The sequence below is a fragment of the Podarcis liolepis genome (assembly GCF_965112155.1).
Source record: "Podarcis liolepis genome assembly, chromosome: Z".
In the NCBI taxonomy this organism is placed as follows: domain Eukaryota; kingdom Metazoa; phylum Chordata; class Lepidosauria; order Squamata; family Lacertidae; genus Podarcis; species Podarcis liolepis.
In genome coordinates, this window is record NC_139570.1 from 37,715,522 (window position 1) to 37,736,243 (window position 20,722).

The 20,722-nt window shown below is 47.5% G+C and overlaps 2 protein-coding genes and 1 long non-coding RNA gene across 4 annotated transcripts in view; 1 reads left to right on the forward strand and 2 right to left on the reverse strand.

Annotated features, from left to right (window-relative positions):
• The window catches only part of LAMC3 (laminin subunit gamma 3), a 72,032-nt gene extending 70,315 nt beyond the window's left edge, over window positions 1-1,717 (reverse strand). Inside the window, exon 1 of the mRNA XM_083485501.1 lies at window positions 1,145-1,717. Within this exon, the coding sequence (XP_083341627.1) occupies window positions 1,145-1,517 (373 nt within the window). The 5' untranslated portion in view covers window positions 1,518-1,717. The remainder of the gene's footprint in view (window positions 1-1,144) is intronic.
• Window positions 1,718-5,841: 4,124 nt separating this feature from the next.
• On the forward strand, window positions 5,842-17,503 carry LOC310697872. The gene is made up of 2 exons (XR_014521232.1): window positions 5,842-5,946; window positions 16,969-17,503. It is a non-coding gene; the product is annotated as an uncharacterized lncRNA (long non-coding RNA).
• On the reverse strand, window positions 11,872-20,155 carry LOC310697871 (telomeric repeat-binding factor 2-like). Of its 2 annotated transcripts, none has more exons than XM_083484485.1 (9): window positions 19,393-20,155; window positions 17,582-17,796; window positions 16,893-16,979; window positions 16,553-16,699; window positions 15,532-15,917; window positions 15,066-15,335; window positions 14,286-14,404; window positions 13,218-13,300; window positions 11,872-12,379 (listed from the first exon to the last, which is right to left on the reverse strand). In XM_083484485.1, the coding sequence occupies exons 1-9, from the start codon at window positions 19,559-19,561 to the stop codon at window positions 12,197-12,199; spliced, it is 1,659 nt and encodes a 552-aa protein (XP_083340611.1). In that variant the 5' UTR covers window positions 19,562-20,155; the 3' UTR covers window positions 11,872-12,196. The 2 variants fall into 2 exon arrangements, with proteins under 2 accessions (XP_083340611.1, XP_083340612.1); XM_083484486.1 differs by having other exon boundaries at window positions 13,218-13,275; window positions 14,273-14,404.
• Window positions 20,156-20,722: the final 567 nt, after the last annotated feature.

Below are 20,722 nucleotides of genomic sequence, written 5' to 3' on the forward strand. Positions count from 1 at the left end.
TCTGGTTGGCCACTATGAGAACAGGATAGTGCACTAGATGGGTCACTGGTACCATACCACAAACTCTTCCAATGTTCACATGTTGCAACATGAACACATGCATTCCAAAACAGAAATAGAGCCTATGTACTTGCACTTTGTTCTTTTGAACTGCTAGGTTGGCAGGAGCAGGGACTGAGCAATGGGATTCGAACCGCCAAAAGACTTTTAGCAAGTGCTAAAAACATTCAAGGATACACACCTGACATCCATTGGCAGGGAGTTCCAGAAACTAGAGCCCCATTTGCACTACAGATTTCAAGGAGTATAATAGTGCTTTAAAAGCCAAATAATCCTGGGAGCTGTAGTTTCTTAAGGGTGCTGAGTGATGTTAGGAGACCTCCCTATTCCCCTCCCAGAGCTACAATTCCCCGAGTTCCATGGGAGGAGTGCTTGGCTGTTAAACCACTCTGGATATTGTTGCTCTGGGAGGGAAAAGGGGGTTTCCTAACAAAACACAGCTCTATTAACAATTTACATTTTCCAGGATTCTGTTTGAAGTGGTCTGAAACTCAATGAAATGTATAGTGCAAACGAGGCCTTAAAAGATCTCATTCCTTGCAGCCACGGAATGAACATTATGTGGCAATTCTAAAAGTGCCAGTTCCACTGACTGCACCTATCAAGTGGGCACATATGGGGTAGTTTATGTGAATTAAAATAGAAACTTTAGAAGCTTGTTGCAAGTTGATTTTCTAAATAATTCCATTACCCTAACCTAACAGAAATAAAAGGTTAAATGCTGAGACCCCAAGATAAAAACAATAAGGTAAAGTGGCTGAGGAGGGTTTCACCCTTTCAGATACAGGTAGAAGAGATCACCCCACTCATCCCTGAATTTCATCCTGCCAGCCTGCCTGCATGTGATGCTGAATTAAGGCTGTGTACACATCATTCATTTAAAGCACACACACACCCAAGAAACTTGGGAACAGTAGTTTAAGGGTGCTGGGGGTTCTAGGTCTGTGAAGGATAAACAACAGTTCCCAGGGGTTTTGGGAGATGAAAATGTGCTTTCAATGTACCGTTTGGCGGCTGCATCTTAAAAAATAATTTCTGCAATTTGCAGGGGAGAAGGGAGAAAAACAAGGTCACTCTAACTTACCCAGGTGAAGGGTGATATTGACTGAGTTGGGGTGCTGAACCTCAAAGGCCATGGACTGGCTCTGCCACCACGTGGGCTCTTCCTGGCTATGGAAGTCTGTCAGGTAGGTGGCGTTGTGGTGGAGCACATCGCTGCCGGCATCACAGCGGTGGCAGAGTGTGGTGGAGTCTCGTGTTCCCATCTGGAGACAGTAATCCTCTGGTGGGGAGCCACATGTGTTGGACACCTGCGCAAGCCTCCCAAATGCGGCATTCTCAAAGATGGGCATACAGCGCTGTGCCCGTCCATGGGCATCATAGCATGAATCCATGGCCCCCATGGTCAGATGCAGGCCCAGCCAAACCAAAGCCAGACACCAGATAACCCCAGCCATGATCAGTCTCAAAGAAGCCACTGAAATGTCTTTACACAGTCCCAGGCTCTAAAGAGCTGCTCACAATTCCCTCCTTCTCCTCCTCTGACTGAGCAGAGAGAATCCCACAGATCTTCTCTCTCCCAGTTCCATCTTGTGGACGGAGATGGAAACGTCACACTCCACATCCAAAGGTTATTTTGTAGGGCTGGGTGAAAATGGCCTCCCAAAATTCTTAGGATCAAAGAAAGAGAGAAGGGGACTGGATGTTTGTTTGTTTGTTTGTTTGTTTGTTTGTTTTGGAGGGAGGACACTTAGAGAAAAGGCCCCTAAAGAACCAAAATCTTTTATTGTGCTCAGATAAATCCCTTCATTGAGGCAGCACATCTTATGGTACTAGCAACTTTCCAAGGCCACATTCACACCATAAATTTAAAGTGCTATTGTTATAAGAATTTAAAGTTCATATTATTAAAAAATGTTCACAACTGTATATATAAACTACATGTCTGAAACCCCACAGATTAGGTCCTGAACAAATTGACCTCAAAGATTTCTCTGCCAGGTCAAAGTGGGAAACCTCCCCATTGTCTCTTTCCTCACAAATCCTGTCTTCAGGGCACATTCAAGATATGAACAGGGTGTGAGCCTGTGACCTGTGACCTAGATTTAGGAATTAAGTAGTTATAATAACAAAAGAGAGGCCAAAATCCAGATAATGCAATCAGGCAACTTGCCAGACAGGAGATAAACAACGCACTCAGATTTCTGCTGTAGACTGCCTGTTCTGTGATGTAGGTATGATGCATCTTGTTATGTACTGAAGTTTTCACCCTGGCCACCAGGGGAATTGTGTATATAGTTTTCACTCAGGTCCACGTCAGTTAATTTAGGCGGGAAACCCTGGGTTGTTGTTGTTACAATGTTGACAGCCGGCTGCCTATAAAAGCAGACTGGCTGAACGGTTTGCTGTAAGGAACTACTTGGAGAAATCTCTGTGTCATCTGCTATGTCCACCCACTATTTAATATATCTGGGGGGTGGTCTTGGGCTACACCTCTTCTGTGATGTAGGTATGATGTTTCTGGGGGTGGTCTTGGACTCCAGGCTGGGCAATTTAAAATGTCTATATAAGGGCGGACACACCTGGGTTCTGGGTCCCTCCTCCTCCTCCTCCTCCTGCGTGTGAAGGTGGCACCCTGTTGCGACAGTTCAATAAAGATCAGGCTTACTAGCTGCTTTGCTTCTCAACATTCTCTAGTTGGTTTCTGTTATTTTCTCCTACCGATAGAGAACCTACAACAGGACTCTATATGGGCTCTTGGGTACCCCATAAGGGGAAAGGAGCAGTTTTATTACTTATAACAGCTATGATAGCAATTTAAACAGAGGTGGCTTTACCTAAAGAATTCTGAGAGCTGTAGTTTGCTACAGGTGCTAAGAGTCATTAGGAGGCCGCTATTCCTCTCACAGAGCTACAATTCTCAGAGTTCCCTGGGAAGAAGGATTGATTGTTTATACCACTCTGAGATTGTAACTCTTGGAGGGCAATTAAGGCTCTCCTAACAACTCACAGCACATGTAAAAAAACCACTAGAGCTCCCAGAATTATTTTGGAGAAGACATGACTGCTTAATGTAATAATAATAAACATAATAAAAACAAGAAAAAAACCAAAGCAAACCTATAAGCCCCACTCCCACAAGCATATTTAAAGGGACATAGAATGTTAATCCACCAAGGCCCCTTGAGATTAATCTACTGTAACAGTGGAGTCAAGATCCTGGTGAATGCAAGCAATTTTATCCTCAAAATGCCTTGCAAACAAGTCACAGCAAGCTGCCATTGGTTCTGCCACCTCCTTCGGGCCAGACTGTAGCAGGCTCCATACTACCTGGAAAAGCTCTGCTGGACAGCACAATGAGGATGCAAAGGAGGCAGCAGAGTAAAGCTTCTTTGCTGTCTTCACTGCCACTAGGTAGCCTCAATGATGAGCCCTCACCAGTATTCAATTGCATACAACCAGAGTTTCCCCCCACTTGTGCTCAAGCCGTCTTCCAGCCTGTTTTCTCATTCTAAGCTCTAGAGCATAGCAGGGAGCCGGTCGCCTCTGCATGGATGTTGAAGTCCCTCAAAACCAGCATTCTGGGATTCCTCAGCACAGCCCCTGAGACCATCTCTGTCAGCTCAGGCAGGAGAGTGCTGGGCAGCAGGTAGGTGGATGATTGATTGGTGAGTGCCTATTTTGTCAGGGAGATAAAAGAGCCAGGTTTTGCTGAAGAATGCTGAAAAATTGGGGGGTTTCTCTACCCTTCCTCAAAGAGAACATCCCTGTAGAACACCCATTGGTGTGCGGGCCTGTTATAGAAAGAAATAGGGTTGGGTTTTGCTGCCCAACTCCCCAAGGAACTGCGTCCCCCAAGTCCGTGATCCATTAAATATGAATGGATGGAGGAGGTAAGATCCATAGAAAGCAAGGCAGATCTTTATTTTCTGTTGCAACAGTTTCCTACCTACCCTCCTTCCATGGAGGTAGGAAAGACTCAGAACAATGGTGCGCAAGCCCCTATAAAGACTTTTGAAATTGCCCACCCTGTAGCCCAAGACCACCCCCCAAAACATCATACATGCATCACAGAAGGTGACGGTCTCCAGCAGAAATTTGAGAGAGAGTGTTGCCTCTCTCCTGTCAGGATACTTGATAATTCCTTACTTGATTGCATTTTCTGCGTAGCCTGGTCATTTCTTTGAAATGGTAAATGCTTTAGTTATGTCCTTTTTTTCTAAATAAATGATTAGGGGTACTCTCATTTTGAATCAGGAAAATCACCATTTTATAGTTCAAATCAGGGGAAATAAATAGACAAAAGTACAGGCAGATGAAGGTGATGGACTATATGGAACTGGTGGAAATGACTGGCAGAATCCGAGACCAGGGAGAAGAGTCGGTGGAAGAAGATTGGAAGAAATTTAAAGACTATTTACAGAAGTATTGCAAAATTAATGAATGTTAGAATGATGTCAGAATGAAGCTAAGTGGTTTTAGCAGTAATGTTATAAAGGTGTATGTAAAAATGGATTGTTAACAGGTGAAAATTCAAAGTTATAATATATTAAGTTAAAGGATTAAGACAAAAACAAAGAGGGAAAGGAATTGCTGAATTAACTAACAGAACTGGAATACAAAAAGGGAGGTGTGAGGAGGTCAGGGAAGTAAGGAAATGAAATGTAAGGCATGGAAAGATTGATGTGTTGTTGTTTTTTAAGTGTTTTTTATCTTTTTTCTGTATTTTGTATTTTTATCCTTTTTATTTCTTCCCCCCCTTTTTATTTACGTAATCTTTTCTTTGAAACTTTAATAAATATCATTTTTTTTAAAAAAAAAAGTACAAAGAACATGCATTACCTCATATTACACAACATGTTTTATTTTTACAGAGTCCTCAATAACTTTACACTTCTTTGCTGGCTGTGATGATGAAAAATAGTAATTTTCCTACTCATATTGAAATACTACCCCTCAGTTTTAAAATTTTAAGTTTCTTCTCCTGTTAGATTCATGCATACCCCTTCGTCAGTGGCGTAGCGTGGGTTGTCAGCACCCGGGGCAAGGCAAGTAATTTGCGCCCCCTAACCAGTGGATTTGCGCCCCTAACCCTAACCCCCAGATGTTGCGGCCAGTGCGGCCGGTGTGACCGGGCCCCCCTGCACCCCCCACGCTACGCCACTCTGCAGCAGTAGTTTCAAAACCCACCTTGCCAGTTCCCAAAGGGCACCATGCACAGCAAAATCCAACGCCTTTCGTTTTTCTCATTTATTTTTATTATTACTATGTATCTTTAAAAGATAAACATTCAGCGTAACAAAGAACTTAAACCGGAAGCCTTTCTTTAGCACACACATACACCCTTAGGGGGATGATCCACCACTCATTTACTCGTGAGCAAGCCCGCCAAACTTGCTGACGAAACCGAAAGCCTCTTAACCCGCTGGCGAGAGGCTTAGCCGGGCCTCGCCCGCCCACCGGCTTCCTCTCGGAGGTTTTTGGGGAGCGCAGGGCGCGGCGAGGCCCGGCGGCGCGTCGGGGTGCGGAGGCTGCCCGTGCCGGCCAGGCGTCGGTGGCGGTGGCGGCGCTGCTGCAGCGGCTGCTCCTCCTGCGAGCAGTGAGTGGAGCGCAGCGGCAGCGGCGGCGGGGGGCGCGCGCGCGCTAGGGCGCAAGGCTGGCGGTGGCTGCGGGGAGCCCGGCGGAGGAAGGAACTTGTCCCTTCTCTCTGGACTCGCGCCCCCCCAGATGTTGCGCCCAGTGCGGCCGGCACCCTTGGCACCCCCCACGCTACGCCACTGCCCTTCGTCCCCCCAGAAAAAAGCACTGGGTACATTTAAACAAGGCTTATCAACTTCCCAGATGTTCAGTGTCCAGAGCTTCAGTGTCTGGCACCCAGAAACTCAGGTGAGTCTGGCACCCACAAACTCATAACATTTCACTTCCTTGCAGCCTAAGGAGGCCTAAAGGTGAAGTCATAATACTGGACAGATTACTACAGGGTGTTGAGAAGGGTTATTTTTAACTATTAAGTGAGAAACAGCAGGCGTAATCTAGGCCAGAAGTGTTTTCCCTTGGTGACCCCACCATGTTGAAAAGTGTGTATGTGTGGTGTTTCCTGTCCTTTCCAGAAATGCACCGTGCTGGATGGAGCCAGCTCTAGATCTTTTCTAAATAAATGAAATAAGACTGCTTAACCTACCGAAAGATATATTTGAAAAATAAATATTAAGGGGAACAATGCCCATTGTTAAGCAAAGTAGCTAAAGTAACGGTGTCATGTCCTCCATTGTGACACGTCCCTCTGCTGAGTGACTTTGGGATGAGGACTTTGGGAAGAGCAACTATTTGAGGATAGTTCAGATGAGAAGAGGTAGTTTGTGAGTAAGCAAAAATGTTTTCTAACGCAAAGAAGAGACACTCTTCATCTAAAGTGTAAGTAGGATTCTTAATTCTTTCTGCATTCTGCTTCTTTTGCTATCCCTCAAGATTTAGAAACATAGGGAACCTTGTCATGGTTGGATTAATTTTTAAAGATTGTCCTCAGGGCCACCTTAGATGCTTTGAGGGAAATTGCTTGCCTTCTCCTTTGTGGGCATCATCACAAGAAGGGCATCTCCCAGTTTTGGAGGGACTTTGGACAAGATGCCTTCCTCAGTGGGTTCAACTGTATGCTGCACTCTCCATTAGAGGTTTCTGAAAGCAGGTTCAGCTGCCAGGTGCCCCAAATTCAGTCCAGAGATCGAGAGTATCAAGGAAGTAACTAGAATCCATTTCCTGACTATTTCCCCTCTTCTTCCCTAGGTTTCATGGTCTGTGCAGGCTGCACGGGCTGCTGGCCGCCTGCTGTCATGCCCGTAAACTCCATCCCCTGGCCTGGGAGGAGAAGGTGAAATCAATTTATGTTCGACCAGGTGACCGGGGGATGGATGCCACCAATGCTGATACGGATGCTGAGTGTTGATCTTTGTTCATGAGGAACAGTGATACCAGAGAGAATCTGGCTCACTTGCAGGCAGGGAGGTGGGGAAGAGAAGCAGCACTGGACTCCAATACATCTCCATGCCTCTGTCCCACCCTTCCTTCAGCCAGCCTGCCAAGGTGGTCCTGACCTTCAGCCCCTCTACGGAGGTCTTATGATTTGCTCCTCCTTGTTCCTATAACACCTTGTCCAAAACCCTCCGTGTAAAATAACAACTTTTTCCCCAGTGTGACATCACACACACGTTGCCCTGGCAACTTGATGCTCAGTTACCCTTTTGACTTGTAGATGGTTTTGTGATGCGTTAGTAGCAGGGCCATCATCTCCCTCTGTCACTGGCGGAGGAAGGGGGTTGCAGGGGGTGCGGTTTGCCCCAGGTGTCATCCCTGAGGGAGGTGACATTGCCACCCCACCCCCGTGGGACGCTCGCCCCACCCCCAGGTGCACAGCAGCTAGCTCCGCCTCTGGCCAGTCCCACCAGCTAAAAAAAGGAACAGGAAAAACAGTGGTGATAGGAACAGTCTGTCCTAATGGGGGAACAGCTAGCAAAAGAAAGCAATTTACATAAACAATTACCTTAAATATGCACCTTAAATATGGCACTTTCACTCATGACTAAAACCAGATTAGCAATATGTTTATGGAGTTTTATAAATATGTTTATAGAGTTTTATATAACCAAAATAACCCTTTACCTAAAATAATAATAATAATAATAATAATAATAATAATAATAATAGTGAAAAGACGTGGTATCAAACCTTTAACAAAGAAAGCGCCACAAAAGATAACATTCTGCAGAAGAATTGATCAAGCTGTTAACAAACTGAAGTACTGTATAATAAGAGCCATTGACCCGATGGGCTTGGCAACTCATTTTTTAAGAAATACAGAGACCTACTCACACTTTATATTTGTCAACTTTATTTATCCATCTGGCAAGAGGAATCAGTCACTGATACATAGTTGATCCAGAATAGCTGTCCTACTAAGGCCAGGCAGAGATAAAGCACAGGTGTGCTCATACAGGCCAATTACCAGATTATATTCTCCATTTTAGTTGCACATTAAAAAGTATTAATTAGAAATTTAATCCATATAGCTGAAATATATGCCTAGGGTTGCCCAAAGAGGGCCAGATTTGATGGAGTAAACATGTGTGAGGGCCGACCAGTTGCAGTTTTGCAGTTGTTGAGCTTTTTTATGATTTTACCCCCAAGTTGTTGAGCATTTTTAGAATTGAGGTTGTTGAGCTTTTAGGATTTTACCCCAGGAGATCGACTGCCACAGGGGCAGGATTAAACCAGATGACCGTTTGTTGAATGTGATTCACAGTGCCTCACCAAACCATTCTTCTTGGCTTTATGTTCATAGAATCATAGAATCATAGAGTTGGAAGAGAATGTTATTTACATTCACGTTCCCCAGCAGGAAGTACAGTGGTACCTCGGGTTACAGACGCTTCAGGTTACAGACTCGGCTAACCCAGAAATAGTGCTTCAGGTTAAGAACTTTGCTTCAGGATGAGAACAGAAATCGTGCTCCGTTGGCGCAGCAGCAGCAGGAGCAGGAGGAGGCCCCATTAGCTCAAGTGGTGCTTCAGGTTAAGCACAGTTTCAGGTTCAGAACGGACCTCCGGAACGCATTAAGTCCCCGAGGTACCACTGTCCCTTGAGAATTATGGAACCCAGCGCCAATCTTCCCCAAATGCCCCTTTCGTAAAACTAGCTCGTCTCCCCACCAGATACGACGTCCCGCAGCTGGCGAAAGTCCCGGCTGCGGCCGGCCCGGAAAGCCTGGAGGGCCTGGTGGACGTAGAAGGGGACCGTCCAGCGGTTCACCGCCTCCTCGAGGGCCTTTTCGCGAGCCTCGGCGGCTCCTTCGGACGCTCCGCAGCCACCCTCCTCCATCTTCCCTCCTACCGTGCGCCACCACGCCGGGAAGGGGGCGTAGCGCAAGTGGCGCCCTTTAAGGATTCCTGCCCCTGACGTGGTCGGTGGGCGAGGCAGGAGGGCGTCGGGGGGACCGCCGAGAGCATCGCTGGCTCAGAGCCCGGGGCCCTGGAGTCACTCTCAGCGGCGTCCGTCCCGGTCCCAGCGGGGCTCTGGGCTCGCTCCTCTGCCTGGAGGCCCACCAAGCGCAGAGGGTGGAAGGGAAGGCGATGGGCAGCGCGCAGCGCTGCTTGCCCAGGGAAATCCTGCACGTGGTGGTTTGAGCCCTTAAAGGAAGCGAATCCCTTCCTCCATCTCCAGGTCTTCCAACAGGGTTCCCCATCTTAAATTTGGGCATCCAGTTCGTCCTGCACTGAGAATCATCTTCCCTGCCTCTTCCACTCGGTCTACAGAAACGTCACACCCTGGAGATTTGCTTTGTGTGGTTTGTTATACTGCCCTGAGAGTCTTCCTGAGAGTCTGGAGTGGAGTTTCAAGACAGCCCTGGGCTGGGAAGCAGGCTAGGGCAAGGCTTGCCTGAGGCTACCCAAGAAAGGTTGCCCTCCCCTCCACATGGATTTCCAAATACTCTTTCCTCCTCTGGAGGAGCAAATCCTGCATTTCATTGATGATCCTTGAGGAACCCTTGCAACTCTACAAGTCTATTAAATCAAGGGGGCAGCCGGGCAGGTTCCCACAGACATCAGGCAGAGAAATCAGACTTGGGGAGGATAGAGGACGGAGCATAGCTGTCAACTTTCGGATTTGGAAATAAGGGATCAGCAGCCTCACCTGTCCCGGGGACAGTCTACGGGATATCTAACAATCCGGGATAGCAGCGGGAAGCAGCGCTGAGATAAGGGAATTTCCCGCAAAAAGGGAAGGTTGACAGCTATGCGGATAGAGCACGAGGGCACTGGCTAAGGAAGGGGATGCGGGGCGCCCCCGGTGTTATCCCTGAGGTGGGGGTGACATCGCCGCCGCGCCCTCCCCCGGGACACTCGCCGCGAGTGGCACCGCCCCCGTGGGACCGTCGCGGCAGGCGGTGCCGCCCCCGTGCTCGCCACCCCGCCCCTCTGGGAGGATCGGCCCACCCCCGGGTGCCAGCTCCGGGTCTGGGTACCAGCTCTGGGTACCCGCTCCGCCTCTGCACTCATATATCCCCAGTGGAACCACACCTCCATGCCCCTGATATTTAGTTGCAGGTAGATATTTAGTTGATATTTAGTTGCCGTGTTGGTCTGCCATAGTCGAAGGAAAAGAAAAAAATCCTTCCAGTAGCGCCTTGGGGACCAACTAAGTTTCTTATTGGTATGAGCTTTAGCGTGCATGCACACGTCTTCAGGTACACTCAATACAGTGGTACCTCGGGTTACAGACGCTTCAGGTTACAGGCTCCGCTAACCCAGAAATAGTACCTCGGGTTAAGAACGTTGCTTCAGGATGAGAACAGAAGTTGTGCGGTGGTGGCGCGGCGGCAGCGGGAGGCCCCATTAGCTAAAGTGGTGCTTCATATTAAGACAGTTTCAGGTTAAGAACGGACCTCTGGATCGAATTAAGTTCTTAACCCGAGGTACCACTGTATTTAGATAACATTATTTATAATATTTAGATAACGTTAGGTTAGGAACAACTTTTACAAGGGGTAGAAGCATTACAGAGAGGTGCTCCTAGCTGACCAAGACGGAATACTGTTAATCCTTGGGATGGGGAGGAAACAGGCAATCCATTTTTATCTACCCCTTTACTGCTGATTCTCGGTCAGGCATTTTTCCTCCCATACCTTTTGATCCATATGTTTTTTTTCCAGACTCCAGACTGTTTCAGATTTGATTGCAGTTTATTACTACTTTAATTAATTAATTAATTAATTTTTAAATACAGCCTTTCACCGAAAGATCACATGATGGTTCAAGACATAAAAGTTTTTCGGGTCCCTAGGGGTTTGGACATTTGACAGAGGACTCTGTTACTGGACTCTTGGCACCTCCAAATCTTCCTGTGGGATATTTGTTGGCAAAGGGTTGCTCCAGCAGATTGTATTCATACATTGGTCATTGAAAGAAAGGAAGGAAAAAACAGAAGGACTATATGAGGACAACCCCAACCCCTAACCCTGCTCACCATTTCTAGTTTGCTTGGACACAGCATGAACCAATTACATATTGTGTATGATATCTCAACATTAGGTAAGAATGGGATGGCGTTCTCCTTGCTCAGGTCCTCGCTGTTTGCTCCAACTGAGTGCTAGAGAGCGGTTTCCGGGGGGCGGGGGGGAGTAGTGTGAAAAGAGGAACTATAGATATGCAACAAGAGTAAAGCAGCCCGAGAGCGCGGCTGCCATATGTCCGGATTTTCCCGTACACACACACACACACACACACACACACAAACACACACACACGGGATACGAAAATACATAGCAACCAGGGGGATGTTTTAGGAAAGGCAAAAAATGCTGTGCCCTGCCGCTACCTTTCCTCCCGAGACTCCTCCCTCCCGGCCAGATCTCCGCTGTGCCAGGAAGCCTGGCTCTCTGGGAACGCGGTGCCAGCTGGGGCTGCGTCAGCAACGTAGGAGATGATGTTGTCCTGTTTGTTTGATAACTATAAAATTGCATAGTTTGTGTGCAACACAAACACAATTGCAACGCAAAATGTGTGAAACACTGCAGTTTCAGTAAAAATAACATTTAGATTTAAATTAACTCAAGGCGATGCATCATCTTTGGATTTTGGTTTTTAAAAAAGTAGTATCTAAAGAACTCATCACTTTTTTACCAACTGTTGCAACACTGGAAATATTTTGATCACTATTCAATTGCAAAGTTTGTGTGCAACACAAACACAATTGCAACACAAAATTGTGTGAAACCCTGCAGTTTCAGTAAAAATAACATTTGTTTTAAATTACCTCAAGGCGATGCATCATCTTTGGATTTTGGTGCAGTGTTGTGGGATTTTATAGAGTATGTTATTAATACTAATTGAAGTTAGCTGATTCCAAAAGTAAATAAGAATGTTTGCCTATCCTGAGAATATAAGATCATGTTGTCCTGTTTGTGGATCGAATACAGTATATCTTATTCAAGTCCTGATGGCTGAATTTGTATTATCTGGGAGGGGCAGATCCTATGTGAGAAAGCAGAGGGATGCTAAGAGATTGCAGTGACCAGCCTGCTGGCCCAATGCAATACACTGCAAAAGTATTTCTGGCCCACCCTATGTCCACATAGCGTTGTAGCTCAGCCACTTGCTTCCAGGTCATTCCCCAAGAGCCCCTGATTCTTCATCGTCCGCCATCGGTCCTTGATCGCCACAGGCGTCCGGTTCTTAAAGGGGAATGCCTTGCAGATGGCTTTCCACCTCCCTTCCCCAAACCTCTTCACACCTTCCTTAATCCACTGAGACTCCTCTGAAGTCCAGATCTAGAAAGAAGAGGGCACAGGCTCTCGTGAGCAACCATCAAGTGCTGCAAGACTTGCCCCCTGCCCCCATGACAGAACGACAGATACCCCACCCTCTGGAGATGGCTCCATGGCTGTTGCTAACAGAGGATTACCGCTGACATGGGCTGTAGCCCAGTGACTCAAAGCAGGCAAATATCTGGCCCATATTTCGAGACATTCAACCCAACTTGATGGCACGCTCTCCACACTTAGTTCTCCTTCTGCAAAATGTAGGTAATAAAATTCAGCCACCTTACAGTGTGGTTCAAGAGGCTATCAAAGATAGCAGATATGACGTGCTGAGATTGCCCAGGCTTCTTGGAAACATCCGGGTATCCAAGACTCTTGATCAGTGATGGCCAAACTTGGCCCTCCGGCTGTTTTGGGACTACAACTCCCATTATCCCTAGCTAACAGGACCAGTGGTCAGGGATGGTGGGAATTGTACTCCCAAAACAGCTGGAGGGCCAAGTTTGGCCCCCACTGCCCTTGATTAATTAACTAGGAGATAGATGCCCCTTAGTCCAGGGGTTGAACACGCAGAAGATCCCAGCTTCAAACCTGTGACATATCCAGGCAGAGCTGCAAAAGAGACACCTTGCCTGAAAGCCTGTAGCACAGACAATACTGAGCTAGACGGACCAGGATTCAGCATATGGCAGCTTCCTATGTTCCCATTAATGGGGCTTTCATCAGTTACTTCATTTGGGAGAGGCGGTCCTCATCAACTGGCCTCCATTTAGAGGGGTCTTATCAAGGCAGACCTATCTGTTCTCACTGGTGTGCTCAGCTCCAGACTGGGTATAGGCTTGGTTACCTTCTTTTTAGAACCCAAGCGGGAAGTGCTGCTGCTGCTGCTGCTGCTGCTGCTGCTGCTGCTGCTGCTTTTTCCCTTCGATTCTGAAACATAAATTCATTTACAGGATGGATGGAACCACTCAGTAAGCTGGTTATTGCTACTGGCTCAGTAATTGGGAGGTTTTACCACTACTGTCCCCTCATCAGAAATCCAGGGTAGTGGTCAATTTCTACCCAGCGTTTGGCAGCATGATGCGTAGGCAGCCAACTACTGATGAAACTATGTTGGGTTGCCAGACATGCCAGACATGTCCTCTTTTATTACCGTATATACTCGAGTATAAGCCGACCCACATATAAGCTGAGGCACCTCATTATAGCACCAAAAACTGGGAAAACTTATTGACTCAAGTATAAGCCGGTTCACCAGACAAGAAGCCTGGTGGTGGCGGCAGCGGTGGAAGAAGAACACTTTGCTTTGTAAGATGTTTGCCAGGTTTTGAGACTTTTGCCTTTAGCCAGCCTGTGCATAGCCTAAGCAAGCCTCCTGAAGGATCGCACTTAACAGTTGTCTTTGCCTGCCATGCTGGCGATGTTTTCCCCCATGTCATTGTGATGTCACTGGGTAATGCAATGTGGGAAGCCATCCAAACTGCACAGGTGCTTTAATTAGAAGAGTGCATGGAGCCATGGTTGAGCACCCTGCAGAACAAGAAGCCAGTCTGAGGCAAAAGGCAACGATTTTGTCCGCGCTGCTGCTGCTGCTGCTGCTGCTGCTGCTGTGCACTTGGAGCAGGCAGTCCAAATATTTTACTTTTTTGAGCCAAGAGCTGTACCCCAAAACCCCTCTGCTTACTGTGTACAGGATACTAGCTGCTTCAGCAGGTTCCAAATCTATGGAGCAGACAATGGGAACTCAAAGCTTCTGGCATTCTGACATTCAGAGGAGGGCGTCAGCTGCTTGGCAGCTTTGCTCTTTTGAGAGTAGCTTTGCTATATTTCTGCAATAGCAGCCTTGGGGCAAAGAAACCTTGATCATGCCGAGCACCCAAAACCAGGCAAGCAGATTCAAACAGTTGCTGCTTACCCAGTTGTCGGGGGTCTCTGGGGGTCTCGGGCTGGTCCCGGTCCCTATGAACCTCTTCACCACCTGGGAGATCCTCTTCTTCATTCTGATCTGAACAAATTAGTCTCCTCTTAGCTAATCTGAATGGAACAGAGAAACACAAGTGAGGAAAGACTTACCCCACAAGGAGATGGGACAGGACTGAGCTGCATCAGTTAATGTCACACATAACCAAAATTATGGAGATGCTGAGTTTAAGTGTCAGACAAGGAGAGAGGTTAATTTGTCACAGCAAACACACTACTGCAGAGACCTATGACAGTTTAAATAGGAGCAAATAGCTGGTGGCAGAAACCTAAACCCTTATCCTTGAAACTGACGGAAGGAGGGAGGGGGGAGAGAAATAACAATTTCTACCTTTTGTCTGGCAACTGAAGCTAACATTCCAGGCATCTGACAAAGCAGAGTCTGGCACAGGTGTTTCTGCCACAATAAATTTGTTTAGCAGTCTTTAATGGGGCCAGAAACCATATTGTCAGTTCTGCTGTCTTTGCAATCTGAGTAATAAAGATTAAGACAAGGTATGTGAACCTGATTTTCTCGCCACCTGATTCTACTAGCTGGGGGAGAAGATACACAGCAATGCAACCCTACCACTGCAAACCACCTTTGCCTTCCTTGGAGCTTCTGGGCTGAGGCCTAAGGCCTTCGAATGGATTCCTTGCAAAGGGGAAAGCGGCACCAAATGCTTCATGCTGTGCCAGCTCCCCAGCAGACCTCACAGCAGTCATGGACTCTTACCTGGGGGATTGGGAGGTATCATCAGCCTGGGTGGGTATTTGGGGCTGTGCTGGCTGGACATCCAAAGTTGCCGCAGGCCTCTTGGATGAAACCTGGCAGGAAGTTGGGGGGTTCCCGCTCTCTGACCCCATAACCCGTGTGCTTATGGACACTGAGCATTCACTAGGGTGTGGCCTGGAGGCAGCATGGTTCTCCTCCTCCCTTTGGCCCTTGGCTGCGTGGAAATCAGAAGCCAAACATGGATGCGAGCCCATCCTCTTAGGCGAGCATCTGCAAAATAAAGAAACATCAGCAGGTTGCTCCACAAGTTTTGCCAGTTTATGTTGTTGACCTCACCCCAAAGACCTTGTTCCCCTGGCAGCAGGTGCAATTTGAGTTTGAGTGCTGAGAGCCAGAAGTTGTATGGCAAAACAGCTGCCCGGCATGGCAAAGGAGTCAAAACTGGGAGAGGCCATAGGCTGCTAACCTGTCCGTGTCACTGGAAGCTGCTGAGACAGTGGTATCAGCAACTATAGCAGGCTCTGCAGCTCCACTGGTTTCTTCTTCTGGCTTTGAAGCTGCCTGGCACTCATCAACCACTTTAGCAACTTCCAAAACAGCTCCCTTTGCCTCCATCAAAAGCCTTGCAACTGTCTCACGGCCTCCCTCCAGAGACTTTGGTTGCTCTTCTGCTGTATTGCTAAGCCCTCCCTCAGGCCTGGGCTCTTCCAAAGTCTCATCAGATCTTCCCACAGATTCAGGCTTATCTGCTGCTGCCAACTCTGAAGTTTCTTTCACCATTTCCTCCTTGCTGGCCATTTCCAAAGGACTGAGCCCGGTCTCTATCTGATCGTCCAAATCCTTTTTTGCCATCTTAAACAGAGAGTGTGAACACAGTTACTAGACAACACTTCTCTACTTTCTTTTTCTTTTTCTACATCTATACAGCAGCCATGCCCAAGCTGGTGCCCTGAAGATGCTTTACCTACAACTCCCCTAAGTCCCAGTCAGCACAGCCTCATGATGCTGGAGCTGTTGGGTATTGCTAGTCCAAAACATTGTCAGGTTACAAGCTTGATATATGTCAAATGTGACATTGCAGCCCTGTTCTGTTCTGCAGTGGGGCACTTGGCTCTTCACAAAAATATTTCCCAAGCACATAATAGTTTGTCCAGGGAGAAGGCTCCTGTCTTAAGCCTCTGGTGTTGAATGTGCTTTTTTGATCACAGTGGTTAGACGGCAAGAGCTCTGCTGTGGCAATGTGGGTGATAGTCAAGTGCTCCAGCAACACACGGGAACATCGGAAGAAAAAAAGGCTGGCTCACATATCACCACACATTGAGTGACGGTGGCTCTCCAGGGTTCCAAGCAGGGGGCATTCCCAGTCCTAGCTAGAGATGTCAGGGATTGAACTTGGGACCCTCTGCATGCAAAGCAGATGCTCGGCTACGGAGCTATAGTCCTCCCACTACTACAACAATCAAACAACACCCCATACCCTTGCTTACCTCTAAAAGAAAGGGCTCCGGGACACTCCAGCAGCTTTCTAAAGACAGAAGTATTCTCTGCTGGAAAACTTTGTAGGAAAAGTTCCGGATGGTTCGGTGACTTAAGTTTTTTCTTTGGATGATTCTCTGCAACATTGACCTCATTTTCTAAGAAAAGGGAAATGTTTTTCAGAACTTGCAAGCAAATTGCAGCGCAGGGCAGAGAGTATTTAAGACACTGAATAGGAGAATTTGAGAAGGACAAACCATGACTCTGCTTTGTAGTGAAATGACCCTACAAGAGGCACATTTCAACAACAACAATTGCAACATGAACTACTCATACCTGCTGAAAGCTCACCTTTGAACTTGGGTCCTTTGTCATGTGCTTATTCAAGATCATTCTGGCTTGTGCATATTTTTTGTTTTTAATGCAGGTTATGACAGCCTGAAGAAGAAAGACAAAATAATGGTTTGCAAGGAAGATTTTGGGAAAATGTTCCTAATCTAAGAAGATACTGTTTGGGAACAACCCCCCGGCAGTTTTCTAGATCTGCTTTACATTTTCAACTCAGTGGGTTTTCATTGTGTAATATTAGATCACTTATTCAAGAAAATTATTTTTAAATTCAAGTAAGGCAAGCTACTTAAATATCTGTAGGCTAACAACATTGAAATAATGGGTGCCTTAGGAGAGTCAGTCAAGAAGCCATTTTTTCCATGATTACCCTGGATTTCCCAAAGAAGGAAAACATGCTGAGTTCCAATAAACTCAGGCACCTTTGAGCATACATTTCTCTCTCATTTCATCCCACCATATAGGAATCTTGCCTCCTTGCTTCTACTAACTTTTGTGAACTTATTTAAAAGCTTAATTTAAGCATGGAGAAAAATAGGCAAGAGTTAATCCTGGCATTGAATTAGAACCTTAATTAAACCCTTTCTGAAATATACTGCATTTTGAAACTTAAAGCCAGCTGTCCTCTTACTTTCTAACTAGGCTGAGAAACAGTAATCAGTGACTACAGAAGAGGAAATGCTAACACTTACCGCTTCCTTTATTTTTTTTCTTATTTCTTCTGCTACGTCACTGTTTAAGTCCAGTTCATCCTTCATCTTATCCAAAATAACAAGGGCATCTTCAAGAGGCATTAACTTGGTCTCGGGATCAATGGTCCAATCTTCATCAATCTTAGACAGAAACTGCACAATCTGCAGCTGAATGCCAATACATTTCTCTTGCGCTAGGGGCCGTGCAAGCACAGCTGGAGAAGAACAAGACAGTCCAAACAGTCACTGAGCAAAATCAGATAGTTCAGCAAATCAGGTGTAATGAGGCTTGGGCCAGGGCACCAAAGCCCTGTCCCATAGATTATACCGCTGACCATATACAGACAGCCAACTTCATCCCAACATGCCCTTTGGCCCAGGAGTCACTTCGTATTTGCGTGCTTTTTGCGTGTAATCTACAATATCCTTAGTATGCATATATACACAAACACATGGCTTTTTAGTGTCTTAATCTTTGTGGTCAGATATTTTGTTGGGGCTCCTGTTTTGTAGGGCAGAAATGCAGTATGTACAGATTTTATTTACAGACATACAGAAGTAATTACTGTAAGAAAATGAGTGGTAAAGTAGTTGAGCTTCTTAAAACTATACTCCAAAGGTGCTAGGCCATTCCTAGCGGTTGGCTTCTGGAAACCATCACACTCAACTACGGGCCATACCCAAAACTCATTAAACTCATTCTCTTAATATACGCATCAACAATCTCCAATTTGAAATAGATTTCAAGAGGTTTAAGAACAGTCCTGTTTAAGAACGATTTGGTTTACGAACTCCACAAAACCGGAAATAGTGTCCCAGTTTGAGAACTTTACCTCAGTCTAAGAACGGAATACAAACGGTGGAAGGGCACCGGCGGCGGAAGGTCTCATTAGGGAAGATGCACCTTGGTTTAAGAACCATTTCGGTTTAAGAACGGACTTCCAGAACGGATTAAGTTCATAAATCGAGGTACCACTGTACTTAGGAGACTAAGGGTGGGATCCTAACCCTTCTCGTGACCATCTGTGATGGGCTTTAGGAGGCATTCATTGAAGGGGGCATGTATCCTAACCATCTTGCTGAGAATCACAACTGGCTATTTGCAGACCTTCCTTTTGGCTTCCGTGCAGTTGGTTAGTTGTACGTTGTGCCTTTTCTTTTAAAATCGGTTCCCTTAATTTCTAAAGACAAATGACAAACATTCCAGGGATATAGATTGTATTATATTTTAAGTTGCTTTAGGTTCACTTTTTCTTAAATGAAAACACCTAAGGACTATTAAATGTGATATATACAGTAAATGTAAATACGTAAGAGTGACATAAGTGGAACGGGGGCTATTAGGCAATATATTTTCATGTTTGATGTTTTAGTATGTTCTGATATACTGTAGGCTGTGAGCCGTCCAGAGCGGCTGAAGAAACCCAGCCACGTGGGCGGGGCATAAATGGTAAAATTATTATTATCATTATTAGTTATTTACATTCACGTTCCCCAGCAGGAAGTACAGTGGTACCTCGGGTTACAGACGCTTCAGGTTACAGACTCGGCTAACCCAGAAATAGTGCTTCAGGTTAAGAACTTTGCTTCAGGATGAGAACAGAAATCGTGCTCCGTTGGCGCAGCAGCAGCAGGAGCAGGAGGAGGCCCCATTAGCTCAAGTGGTGCTTCAGGTTAAGCACAGTTTCAGGTTCAGAACGGACCTCCGGAACGCATTAAGTCCCCGAGGTACCACTGTCCCTTGAGAATTATGGAACCCAGCGCCAATCTTCCCCAAATGCCCCTTTCGTAAAAGTAGCTCGTCTCCCCACCAGATACGACGTCCCGCAGCTGGCGAAAGTCCCGGCTGCGGCCGGCCCGGAAAGCCTGGAGGGCCTGGTGGACGTAGAAGGGGACCGTCCAGCGGTTCACCGCCTCCTCGAGGGCCTTTTCGCGAGCCTCGGCGGCTCCTTCGGACGCTCCGCAGCCACCCTCCTCCATCTTCCCTCCTACCGTGCGCCACCACGCCGGGAAGGGGGCGTAGCGCAAGTGGCGCCCTTTAAGGATTCCTGCCCCTGACGTGGTCGGTGGGCGAGGCAGGAGGGCGTCGGGGGGACCGCCGAGAGCATCGCTGGCTCAGAGCCCGGGGCCCTGGAGTCACTCTCAGCGGCGTCCGTCCCGGTCCCAGCGGGGCTCTGGGCTCGCTCCTCTGCCTGGAGGCCCACCAAGCGCAGAGGGTGGAAGGGAAGGCGATGGGCAGCGCGCAGCGCTGCTTGCCCAGGGAAATCCTGCACGTGGTGGTTTGAGCCCTTAAAGGAAGCGAATCCCTTCCTCCATCTCCAGGTCTTCCAACAGGGTTCCCCATCTTAAATTTGGGCATCCCGTTCGTCCTGTACTGAGAATCATCTTCCCTGCCTCTTCCACTCGGTCTACAGAAACGTCACACCCTGGAGATTTGCTTTGTGTGGTTTGTTATACTGCCCTGAGAGTCTTCCTGAGAGTCTGGAGTGGAGTTTCAAGACAGCCCTGGGCTGGGAAGCAGGCTAGGGCAAGGCTTGCCTGAGGCTACCCAAGAAAGGTTGCCCTCCCCTCCACATGGATTTCCAAATACTCTTTCCTCCTCTGGAGGTGCAAATCCTGCATTTCATTGATGATCCTTGAGGAACCCTTGCAACTCTACAAGTCTATTAAATCAAGGGGGCAGCCGGGCAGGTTCCCACAGACATCAGGCAGAGAAATCAGACTTGGGGAGGATAGAGGACGGAGCATAGCTGTCAACTTTCGGATTTGGAAATAAGGGATCAGCAGCCTCACCTGTCCCGGGGACAGTCTACGGGATATCTAACAATCCGGGATAGCAGCGGGAAGCAGCGCTGAGATAAGGGAATTTCCCGCAAAAAGGGAAGGTTGACAGCTATGCGGATAGAGCACGAGGGCACTGGCTAAGGAAGGGGATGCGGGGCGCCCCCGGTGTTATCCCTGAGGTGGGGGTGACATCGCCGCCGCGCCCTCCCCCGGGACACTCGCCGCGAGTGGCACCGCCCCCGTGGGACCGTCGCGGCAGGCGGTGCCGCCCCCGTGCTCGCCACCCCGCCCCTCTGGGAGGATCGGCCCACCCCCGGGTGCCAGCTCCGGGTCTGGGTACCAGCTCTGGGTACCCGC